This window comes from Eurypyga helias, unplaced genomic scaffold, assembly GCF_000690775.1.
Source record: "Eurypyga helias isolate BGI_N326 unplaced genomic scaffold, ASM69077v1 scaffold26717, whole genome shotgun sequence".
Taxonomy (NCBI): Eukaryota; Metazoa; Chordata; class Aves; order Eurypygiformes; family Eurypygidae; genus Eurypyga; species Eurypyga helias.
Window position 1 is genome coordinate 10,838 of NW_010261555.1, and position 12,433 is coordinate 23,270.

Below are 12,433 nucleotides of genomic sequence, written 5' to 3' on the forward strand. Positions count from 1 at the left end.
AGCTCTTGGGTTTTGAATGTTTAAAAGTTGCTGTTTAGCCAGTCTCAGATTGATAATTAAAAATGCAAGTATGCACTACTTGGAAATCTCTTCTCCCACCATGTTCTTCCCTATCTGTTTCCAGGAACTGAACTCATGGGCATTAAAGCTGTCTTGGGTAGCAAGACTCCTTCTTAATGTTAAGAATATTGATTCTGGTAATTCTAACTCTTGTTATATTCAAGCCGCTCACATCTTGTTTCATTGAGACTAGAGAGTACACCAGAAAACCTTTCGTTTAACTTACAGATATGATACTTAGCTACCTTGTCATACAGAATTATCTTAGAATCATAGAAACATGGAATGGTTTGGGCTGGAAGGGACCTTAAAGCCCATCTAGTTCCAACCCCCCTGCCATGGGCAGGGACACCTTCCACTAGACCAGGTTGCTCAAAGCCTCATCCAGCTTGGCCTTGAAGACATCCAGGGATGGGGCATCCACAGCTTCTCTGGGCAACCTGTTCCAGTGCCTCACCACTCTCTCAAAGGCCACACCATCTTCTGCTGTGTTACCAGGAAGAGATGTTGAGGAATTCACATAAACAGACTAGCCCCCATTCTACAGCAAGGTTTTGGAATGTGTAAAATCTCATTACGTAGATAAGTGAATCCCCACCTGTATGAGGTGTGTTTATTTACACCTACCTACTTCCACCGTAAGGTGGGAATAAGATAGCACTACAGGTTTGAGAAATAAAGATGGATAAAAGGGCAGAACACTTCCCTGGAATAGTGTCCACCCAGCTGACTCTGAGATTCAGACCATGAGTGACCAGGAGTAAAGAGTTGGTTTCTTGTTAGTTGCCAAGAGTGGGATCTATCTGTATAGTAGCTTGAAGCAAGAATAATTGCCATTTCTGTGGTTATGGTGGATGTCGACATTGTCTCTCTAGATTCCATATCTTGCCTGCCTTCCCTGGTTCTGTACAGTTTTATTCTGAAGTCTTGTGTGGTGAAAATACTGAAGAATGGTTGAGGCGACTTCATGTTCTGGTGCAGGGATGGAGAGGGATTGAAGATAAATAGCCCTAATGGGTACTGGCACAACAAACAAAATGGCCTAGTTATAATAGTTTAAGTCGGGAAAAAAAAACCATTCAATGTGTTTAGAGGACTAGGAAGGTAGTATTAAATGTCTTATTCTGTATTTGAGAGGTCCCCTGGAAAAACTGTACTTTCCAAATTCTGCTATTAATATTATTATGAAGATTTTGAAAATACTAAACTGGGCAGTACTGATGCACGTAACACTATTGCATAACTGTGCACATTAGGTAGGCAGTTACAAGAGAACAGCTCTCTGCTGATGTTTTTCTAATGTGTTGCTTTTTATCTTTAAGAATGAAACCAAGAAAAATTAAAGAAGATGATGCTCCACGAACGATAGCTTGTCCTCACAAAGTAAGTGAAGTGTTCAGCTTCTGAGTATGTAGTAATCTGTAGAGCCAAATTTTGTTTTGATGTCTTCTCTTGAGAATGAATAACTAAAATATCTTACTGTTAATAGACTACACTCAGTTAACTGTATTTTAGTTGTTATTCTTTAGAGGCTTCCTTAAAAACCTTTCATTGAATAATATATTATTCCCGTTCCTTGTCTTAAGGTTAGTGCATCCCTAATCTTCTGGTAACCATGATGCACAGTCCCTAACATGCTGGTTTTACTGTTGTGATTTCCTGCCACCCAAGAATACATACTTGAAAGAATATTCTGAAAGCTGTTCAAAGTACGTTCCTAAGATCTATATCTCCTCTGCTTGGAAACTATGACAGATTTGGAGTCTAGATCAGGAATCAGCAATTTCTGGTACAAATGCCAAAGTCAGCATTATTGGAAGACTTTGAATTACATTCCACAGAGCTGGAAGGTGCATCATCTTGAAAGAGAGAGAGGCATCTTGGAGATACGATTCTGATCCACTGGTATCGGGAAGCCTCTGTCTTGAATAAATGTTGCCAGCCGTCTAGACTGGTAGCACCTAGCTTTACTGCATTATCCAGCTTTTGTAGAGCTTTTGTTAGCTGACTTAGTCTCTAATGGAAAAAGACACAATCTTGCTGACTTCTGGTCTAGATAAGTGTGAGCCTAAGCAAATGATCAGGGCAGATAGCTAATAGTACACATCAGAGAGCATGGACAGAAGGCTTCTTTCTGACATCCATAGTTGAAGGAGTTTGCTGAATTCCTCTTTGTGCCTATATTGATTTCCAATTCTTCACATTCTCTACAAGTGTCATGTTTTTATTGTAGTATAGTGTGTGGAGATACAGGAACAGTTACTCCTTGCACTGCCAAGGAATGCTGCTTTCATTTCTTTGATTTATTTTTCATAGCCTCAACTTCATTTGAACTGGGGGGAAAAAAGAATATTCTGTCTTTCCATTTTTTCTCTTCTAGTGTTTCTAGGTTTTGTGTGTTTCTGGCTTCAGTTTAAAAGAGGAAAATATCGTAGATGATGTGACTGCTTCTCTCAGAGGCAAGCAGGGACTTTTGACATAAATGCAAAGAAAAGTCCTGTTATGTTCAGTGAATGGTGGCACAACACTCCTTAAAACTAGCCAAAGAAATTCTACTGCCTGAAGAGCAAACTCTTCCTGAAAGGGGCATTTCCCCCCTTTTTTAAGAAATAAAGCATATTTAAATGTGGTTATTAGTTTTGGAAAAAAAAAAAAATTTTCAAAGAGGAAGCCAGCAGAATTTAAGATGAGAAATTGAATATTCTTTTAGATTCTGTGGTCAAATTTTATAACACAGTGATGTTGGTAGACTAGCTTTATGTAAGTTTAAACAGCATCACTTGGAGTAAAGATAGACTTTACAGTTGTTAATGGGATTTTGAAGGATTTTGAACCTTGAGGAAGACATTTTAAAAACATAATGAATATCCATTGATTGTCACTAGAAGGTGAAAAAACAGTACAGAAAGCCTAGGTAAAGAGAGCCCCAAGTCACTGCTGGCTTAAATGTACTCTGGAGTCCAGAACAGCATTCGTGTCGCGACGTAGCGTAGACCCCAGATTAAGGCTTGTGCTGCTGTACCTGAGTTACTGTGAGTATCTTTTGCTTTTAGGTTGAGTTGGCACTAACTCAGAGTCTCCTACCTTATTCGGTTGCCCAGTATCACTTGTAGGTTTAAACTGTAGAAGCAGTGGCAATCTCTGTATCTCTGAGTGGTAGTGATCAATCTGCTGGTCCCTGTTTGGACAGGGTAGTTTCTCTAAGCTGTTACGTGCTGGAAACCCTCTTCCTCCATCTCTCAGGAATGAGGACAGGAAGGAAGAGGACAGAATGTTGGGAGATGGAGTGGTGCGCATACAGATCGGTACTAGGGAGTAATTTATGGTATATTAGGGACTGTATTGTAGTGCTGTAGTACTCAAAATACAGCACACTGAAGAATACACCATAGGTATCCATGAACTATCATTCTGTCTTTGTTTGTTTTCCCCTGAAACTGTAAGTGCTTTTGTTTTGGTTTACTCATTTGCTTCTGTCAGAGCTGCATCTTCTCCATGAGACTGTGCTATTAGTCATTTGACTGCACACGGTTCATAATGCTAAGTGAGGAGAGGGATTTGGGGTTTTATGTTTGGGATTGTGTTGGGGTTTTTTGGGGGGGTTGTTCTGTCAGCTTCTCAAATGATTAGTTTTCCTGGTATTGCTTTTTAAAAATCAATGTAAGGAGTCTCCTTTTCAGGGCCAACTTTAAGAAAGTATTCAGGGGTACAAAAGCATTTTAAATGCTTGTACTGTAGCAGACAAAACCTTCTTTATCCGAATGAGCTTATCTACTAATTGAGTTTCGCTGTTCTTTTTAAGGGCTGCACAAAGATGTTCAGGGACAACTCTGCCATGAGGAAGCATCTGCACACTCATGGCCCTCGAGTACACGTATGTGCAGAATGTGGCAAGGCCTTTGTGGAGAGCTCAAAACTAAAGCGGCATCAGCTAGTTCATACCGGAGAGAAACCCTTTCAGGTACCGTCACCCTCCAGATGTGTTTACCAAACAAACTGTGGTACCTAGGTGTAGTCTGTAACCTTGCTTTTATATGACACGTGGCTATGTTTTTCTAAAATCAGATGAGGCACCGAATGATCACCTTAAAAATTGGAAGTCCCCTTAAGCTAATTAGGCTATCGTTTCACTAATTCCATGGGCTTTTGTTAGAAATTAGCAAACTGTAGGTACACCTTCCAAATCACAGTGTGAAGTTACCCACTTGAAAAATGTCTGCAGTTGTCTGCTGAATGAGGAAAATGTCTCTTTCTCCTCATCATCTTCCCAACTTTGCGCTTGTGGACATCTGAGGCTCAGGGCTGTTTGCTCAGTTGACTCACGATACTAATTTTCAGGAGAAGGAATTCATCAGTTTTCAGCAAAATGATGGTGGTTGCTGTATCTCTTTCTGTTCATATTCAGTCATGGGAGCTGCTGCCACCAGAGGTCCCCTGCCCACTTCTTATGATACTCCTTATAAATACTCTTTACATGTATTTGTAGTCTTGAGCGTATCTGTGTTGTCCAGCACACGCTTAAGATATGTGGGTTTTCATTGATATTTTTTTAATGAACTATTTCAGAAACCCCATTTGCAATCCTCAGGCATTCACTTAGATGTGTAATGCTGGAGCTGCTGTGTGTTAAATCTTAAGTATTTACTGCTAAACATGCTGGTCTTTGTCTTCTGAGTTCATCTTAATAGGAAAGCTGGTAAAATGAGCAACGTGAAGCACTGGAACAGGTTGCCCAGAGAAGCTGTGGATGCCCCACCGCTGGAAGTGTTCAAGGCCAGGCTGGATGAGGCTTTGAGCAACCTGGTCTAGTGGAAGGTGTCCCTGCCCATGGCAGGGGGGTTGGAACTAGATGGTCCTTAAGGTCCCTTCTAGCCCAAACCATTCTGTGATACTATGAAATCTTTGCAAATTATTACCAAAAGAGGGAAATTCTGATGTGAAACATTTTCTAGTACAGCGTAACACAGTACTGTTTCAGGTGCAGACAAGGTGGTTTTAGTGTTTGCTTGCAAGCTGGAAGTTATTTCCCTCTTTGAAAACAGATACACTGCTGTGGTAAAACAACCCAAAGTGTTAATTTTATTTTTTAAATGCAGTTTACAAGTGATACCGACAGCTTCATCTGTAATAATCTTCAGCATCTGGCTTTGTGCAGTCTAATGATTTACAGGAGAAGGCTGTTGATTGGATGATCAAAGCGAGTGCCCGTCGTGTCAGCTAACGGAGTGTGTTTTCCTTTCAACAGTGTACGTTTGAAGGCTGTGGAAAGCGTTTTTCACTGGACTTCAATTTACGCACACATGTGCGAATTCATACCGGCGACAGGCCCTACGTTTGCCCATTCGACGGCTGCAATAAGAAGTTTGCGCAATCAACTAACCTGAAATCTCACATCTTAACACACGCTAAGGCCAAAAACAACCAGTGAAAGTTGGAGGAGAAATATCTTGAACTCAAAGCATCTTACAGGAATATAAATTGGAAGTAAATACGCCTCCCCTTTGTATATTGTTTCTAGGAAAGAATTTTAAAAAAGAACCCTACTCACCTAAAGGACGTGTTTTGATAAGTAGTCAATAAAAAGCAAAAAAAACCCACCCCAGAAAAAACACTTCAAGGTGACATTGCTCAGATGCTCTACCTTGCTCTGTAACCCCGTTTCAAGAACATGGTGTTTTGTAAATTGTGGCCCCGACCGGAGGGGTCAGCTCATGAACTTGCATCAAAAAAAAAGACAATTCTTTATACAACAGTGCTAAAATTGGACTTCTTTTCACATTCTTATAAATATGAAGCTCACCTGTTGCTTACGATTTTTTTAATTTTGTATTTTCCAAGTGTGCATATTGTACACTTTTTGGGGATATGCGTAGTAATGCTATGTGTGATTTTCTGGAGGTTGATAACTTTGCTTGCGGTAGATTTTCTTTAAGAGAATGGGCAGTTACATGCATACTTCAAAAGTATTTTCCTGTAAAGAAAAAAAGTTATATAGGTTTTGTTTGCTATCTTAATTTTGGTTGTATTCTTTGATGTTAACACATTTTGTATAATTGTATCGTATAGCTGTAATGAAATCATGTAGTATCAAATATTAGATGTGATTTAATAGTGTTAATCAATTTAAACCCATTTTAGTCACTTTTTTTGGAGAAATACTGCCAGATGCTGATGTTCAGTGTAATTTCTTTGCCTGTTCAGTTACAGAAAGTGGTGCTCAGTTGTAGAATGTATTGTACAGGCACTGACCGTTTATTAACACCTGATAATATGTACATCCCATGTAAGAGACAGGGTGACAATAAAACAGTGGTCCTAAAGAAAGAATATGGCAGAAAATGATCTGTAAGCACAGTCGATTTTCTTCTGTTGTCCAGAGCAGTCCTAGTTCCTCTTGACCTCCCAGAAACTGGAAGCTAAATAAACTCAAGTTTCCTTTGCTTTGCATTCAATTACAATGATTTGTGATGCAATTACATGACGCCACGTCAGGTGGCATACCCAGACAGAATTGGTGACTGTCATTCTGGTTTGACCTAGACGTCCATTAGCTGGAATGGTGGATGTGGAGAATTGGCAGTGTAGTGGGAGTTTTCAGTGTGCCTGGACAGCAACTAGGTAAAACAGTACAGTAAATAGTACCTTTGCTCAGTCGTGGTGAGGAATCCTGGAGGTTTAAATGCAGTAACAATAGAAAGCGGGGGGAGCAGTAGGGTTTGATACCAGAAAAACAGAAAACTGTCTTGTTCTTTTGGCTAACTTCTGTGAGTATAATGATGAAAGTTCTTGTAACCTCCTTGGACACCTTTTACCTTAAAACAGGGACTCTGAGTGCTCAGAGAACTTGGAGTTTTGATGGTCTCACTAAAAGTGGTTACTACTCACTTGTCAGGTGTTCAGGGTAAAAAATCTGCAGGTACTGTAGTAAAATGCAACAGAATAATAAGCATAAGAATATGCACAGGAATGCATAAGTATTTTTTAGATGGATGTGACATGCTTTATTTTAGTAAAAACTGTTGTTACTCTTCTCCTGAAACCTGTTCTTAACATAAGTTCATAACATTTTTCATGGCTAACACTGCAAAACTTCCTTTTGAGTCATTTTGCTGGTAGAAAACATGGGTAATAACGAAACTGCACTTAAGACAGTGAATTTCCATCCATTCCTAAGTTAATCTGAACACCGCAGCTGGAAACTGAAGTCATCAGGCATAGAAAGAAAGATGGGACATCTAATTGTAAAGTATAAATTAGAATTTTGGCAGTATTTTTTTTAATATATATAAGCAGTTAGTTCTTGAACAGGACATTATACTGAAACTTGTATAGTTCTAGTTAAATTAAATTCTGTATACAGTTAAATTAGTGTCTTTTCTTTTTGGAAGGAAATAAAATCAGTTCAGTCTAGTTCTAAATGACCTTACATTTCTTTCCTTACGCAAATGATGGTGTTAGGCTTGCGCAGAGTTTGCTTTCCTGTGTCCTAAAGTGGTACGCGCGTCGCTGAACTGCACGGGAAAGAGATGCCTCGATGGTGTCAGCACTTCACCCTTGAACATACACCTGAGACCGAATTATTTATGTTAAACATTGACTTGAGGTTTATCTAGCGATCGACCCTGGTATTGCACCTGACTGAGGAGAGGGATCTGAAAGATTTCATCTAGGCCTCAAATCAGCAGCGTTCAGTATACCCCCGAGCGTAAGTAGCAACACTTCGTAGCATGAAAGATCTTGCTTTGTAACTAGTTAATTCCATATTGGGTATGAATAAATACTTGCCTTGAGCAGCTTCTGTAAGTTATTTAAGCTTTTAATTGGAACATCTTTTCAGAAAACATCATGCTTAGTTGGTTTCAGAGTTTTCCTCATGGATTTTCAGTGAAGAAATTCCAGACTTTGAGAATAACAACAGAGTTGATTTTGAAAGCACTGTTGCCAGCCTCCTAATGACAAGTTCCTGTGCTGTACCAGCCGTTTGTCAGCAAGTTCAGGTAAGGGGAGGAGGGTCTGAGGGGTTGGAGAACTGCAGCCAGGGGTTCGTAAGTGCTTACTCATCATACCTGTTCCGCTACTCCTCTGAGCTAGCATTTTGTACTGCCGTACCTGATTTTCCTGCTGTCAGAATGGGAGGGATTCTGCAGCTGTTTGTCTTTCAGACTCAGACCATCTTTTAAAAAGGTAGAACGGACTGTATGCAGGCAGACTGTGTCTGTTTATATATAGCTGTGTCTGTTTGTGGTCTGCCAGCAGGAGTAGGTCCTGCTTTAGACAAACTACGCTTAAATACCTATTGCTTCTGGAGATTGTTTTTCTTGAAAAGGGCGTAGGAGGAGCCCAGGTACAGATTTGAAATGCTAAGGGAATAAATTCTTAGTGAAACAGAACGGAGAGCTCCTTCCGCTCTGCCAGGACCTCAGCTGAACTTGATTGCAGTTATCCTTTTGAAGAGGTTGACTGGTGAGGTGGTGCAGTGGGATGCTTTTCCTCTCACAGTGGTCACAAATTGCCAATCAGCAAAGCCAAACACTAAACACGTTTGAACAACGTAGCTTGTCAGCAGTAATGCAGTTTTACAGGCAGGCGGAGATCCCCTCCCCCTGCTAATGCCACAGGAAGTGAAAAGCGAAAGAAGCAGTAGTAACATGGCAAAATGATCGAGGCTTTACGATGTTTGAAGGAAGCTGCTCTCAAAGGGCTAGCTGGAGAGGAGTGGCAGTGAATAGTTAAAACTGGCACTTTGGGGAGAGCGGAAAGGTTTCTTGCATCGGCCTAGTTTGGCTATCCCAGGGCACAAGAATGGGAGCGACTGGGTACTCGGCCATACCAACGGACCTAGCTTCAAGTAGCCAACTGCTCGTGGTGTGACAGTGGCGTTACAGCGGTGCTCAAGTGCCACCTGGGTGGCTGCTAGTTTCCTTTTGTAAGGCAACTTAAATCGCTGCTCCCTTGCTCATGTTCATTTGCCTAAATAAAATAAACCAGCTTGGGCAAGTTTACGTGGACTCGGAATCGTCCTGTATCACTGCTTAGAATGTTTTCAGTCCCTTTGTTTTTCTGGAAGTAGCCTGGAAAGCACTGAATTGCCTTTTGGAGGAAGCGCATCAGGTTCGGTGTAAGCGCTGATGTGAATTTTTCAGGTCCTGTCTTCCCCTAAAGTAGCAGAAAACCACGTTGCTGTAGGCAAATGAGTAAAACGCCCTGTAGCAACTGTTGTTTAGACAACTCCAGTTTCGGGTTTTTAAGTCCCATGTTAAAGCTTTTCTGTTAGGAAGAAGATCAGGTGCAGGTTGGATACCATTCCTTCTGTTGCGTATTCGGGTGAGGACGTTATGTCCCTCCTCCCATGTAAAGCGGAAGCTCCCTGCAGGAGTAAGCCTGGAGTTCTGTAGAACTGTTGGTCAATTTTAGGAGGGAGTGAAAAGGATGGAGAGTCTGTGGGGTCCTTGGAGGACTTTCGGATGCTTCTCTTGCTGCCACTTCCATGCTGTGTTCTTGTAGGCTGCGTGGTTTCTCGGTAGCATCTGTGCCAGTGCTTTGAGTCTGTGGTGCTCCAGCACAGCAGTTTGCCAGGAGGTGGCAGTGAGCATCCAGATTGTACAGCAGACAGAATAGCCAAGTGTCAGGGTGCTGCTGCCAGGTCAAGTGCGTGTAGGGTGTCCTGTGGTCTTGAGCACGACTTGACAGACGTGGGACGTGCTGGTGTCGAAGAATAAGATTCCCACACGCCAGTGCAGACGAGGCAGTACAGCTCCGTGCTGATTTCTGAGAGCCTTAGGTGTACTTGTGCATTTGTAAAAAGCACCAGCAAGGCAATGAAAACAAAGACTGAGTGTGACATGGATCACAGATATTTAGGGGATCCATACAGCCAATATTAATATCAAATATCTTTGAAGAGGAATGTGGAGATTTAATGACGTGGTGTTAACGAATGTGCTTTCAGCTGTAAGTGCCTGTTTTGGTTAGCTGATAGGAAGTCACTGCTGGAGTGAAGCGTCGGTATTTTGCCCAAGAAGTCTAAGCTCATCTGAGGCAGTTGGGGCTTTGCCTTTTGACCTCAGTGTGTTGCTGCTCGTGATGTTTGCAAGGCCACCGCAGAGACTGCAGGACGTGTTGCGTCAGGGAGTCCTGCATTGCTGCTCTTCAGGGAATCAAAGATCTCAAGGTGACGGCTTATCTCTGGGGCAGGCCCACAGCAAAGGCGCATTTCAGAGGCATGTTTTTTGTGAATAACAGATGTGTGTTTGAGAAAAATCACAGTGTGCACAGAGCCTGAGGGATAACATGGACTCCTTGTTAAATAGTGGAAAGTCCATACACAAAAGAGCTTGGGTACTACAGGTAAAGCTCATCTCAGCAGTCAGTCGCAAGACACATCTATAGAAAACCCCGTCTTATTAGTGTTTTGATTTAAGGGCTCGTACAGTAAGGTGTCGCTCAGTGCTGCAAGATGCTTGCCAAGGACCTCACTGAAATTGCCAATTGCAATTTGGGCTTGCAAAGTTTGTGGCTCACACGTGGGGCATCATGCAGCTTATGTTTTGACTTATTTTTCAATAAGTTTCTTTGCTCTCAACAGAGCAGAAGATTTGGCCTTTGGATAGAGAATCCTTTAGTCTTTAATCTTCAGTCAAACTGGTGCTTTGAACCTCCAATGGATTTATATGAACGGAATGGGTCCCGTAGATTGAAAGGGCATACAAATGTAAGGAACAATACTATGGCAGGTCTTCGGGTTTTCCTCTTGTGTGTGGTCTTGGTTGGTTGGTTTTATTCTTTCTTCTTGCAAAGGTTAGGGATAAGGAATTTCATCTCAACTTCTTCCAGAGTGTGGAATGAAAGGGTACAGCCTCTCACTCATGAACTGTCAGGGAAGCAGGTGTCTGCATGGAGGAAATCAAGGGTAAGAGTTATTTTTCACTTTTATGTCCTTTAATTGCCGTTAAAAAGCTTGAACTTTGTTACTAGCCTCTTTGAAAATTACCTGTGGTAGGTTCTTCCTTAAGTGAAAACACATCAGTGCACAAGTAAGAAGCTCTTTGGCCTGGTTAGTTGCAATACTTGATATACTGGATCTAGGCTAAATTTAAGACAGATCAGGTCCTAGAAAAATAATACTTATTTTCTTTCACAGCAACTGTAGACTAACCAAGTCAAATTACTTTTAGCCACAATTCTTCCTGTGATATGTTTAGCAAACAGTGCAGACCATGAGGTCAGGCTTCATTAGGATTCTAGTGTTTCATGGATTGATGCATGGGTATGGTTGAGATGGTACAATTCTATTTTACTGTTAGTAAGAAACCTGGAGGGTTTCCTTCAGTAAGAAAAAGCAGTCGTAATAAAGTATAAGTAGTAGATAATAAAGCATAAGTAAACTAATACCAAGAAGCAATTTAGCTGTGTTAAGATGTAAAGCTTTAAAGATGTGAAAAATGCTTTGTGGACACGAGGAGTTGCCTATCTTCCAACGGCATCAATGTGTTCTTCACTGCAGACCTTGCCTTACTGGCTTTCAATTTATTTATTGATGGAACTATATAGCTTAAAATCACATTCTAGGTCAGATCAGTTAAAACTGATAATAAACTATAAGTAGACAAGCTTTTACTGTATTATTGTGCATGTCACCAGCTTTTTCTGTTGGTGATAACCACTTTTATAATTAGAGAGGACAACACTAGTACAAAAATTGCAAAACAGTGGTGCTGGGAGGATGAAAATGGCTTGGGCGCTGCTTTTTCCTCTTGTGATAATTGCATGGATTTGTGAGTGTAACTTGCAACACTGGTACGATCCACCCAGTAACAGGGGGGGTCATTAGGAGCAGAGCACAGGGGCTTGATAGTAGGTGAGTTTTCCTTTCGGTGAGTTCTGCTTGTGCATTCCTTTCAGTTGTTGGGGTATTTATGAATGGAGCATCTCCTACCAGTATCATGATGCTTGTGGGAAGGAGGATCTGGGGAGGCAGAATACAGTTCTGTCTGACTTGGCTAAATTGGCTGACATATCACTAAAATCTAGCAAGAGGGAACTGAATCATGTTTTAAAAGGCTGAAGCTATTGTCTAGCTTGATTTAATGGTTAGGACTCACGCAGATTTTGAGCAACCATCAGACTTGGTTGAAAACTGGCTTTTGCCCTTCTCTTAGGCTTGTAGAGTAACCTCCAGCATCTGCTACTGCTATTCCTCAAGTTCCAGATGGATGAATTTCTGGAGAGAATGTTTCAGTGAATTGTTGTGGTTTAGCCCCAGTAAAGAACCGAGTACCACATCGATGCTTGCTCCGCACTTCCCCTCCCACTGTCTCCCCCCTCTCCCCGAAGGATGGAGGAGAGAACTGGAGGTAAAAGATAAGAGAACTTG

General features: G+C 41.4%; 1 protein-coding gene across 1 annotated transcript in view; it reads left to right on the forward strand.

The window, feature by feature from the left end:
- Positions 1–6,580, forward strand: part of LOC104512444 (transcriptional repressor protein YY1) — a gene marked incomplete at its 5' end in the record, with an annotated part of 14,796 nt that extends 8,216 nt beyond the window's left edge. Inside the window, 3 exons of the mRNA XM_010155422.1 lie at positions 1,383–1,443; positions 3,863–4,021; positions 5,306–6,580. Of these exons, the coding sequence (XP_010153724.1) occupies positions 1,383–1,443; positions 3,863–4,021; positions 5,306–5,488 (403 nt within the window). The remainder of the gene's footprint in view (positions 1–1,382; positions 1,444–3,862; positions 4,022–5,305) is intronic.
- Between the last annotated feature and the right edge of the window lie 5,853 nt (positions 6,581–12,433).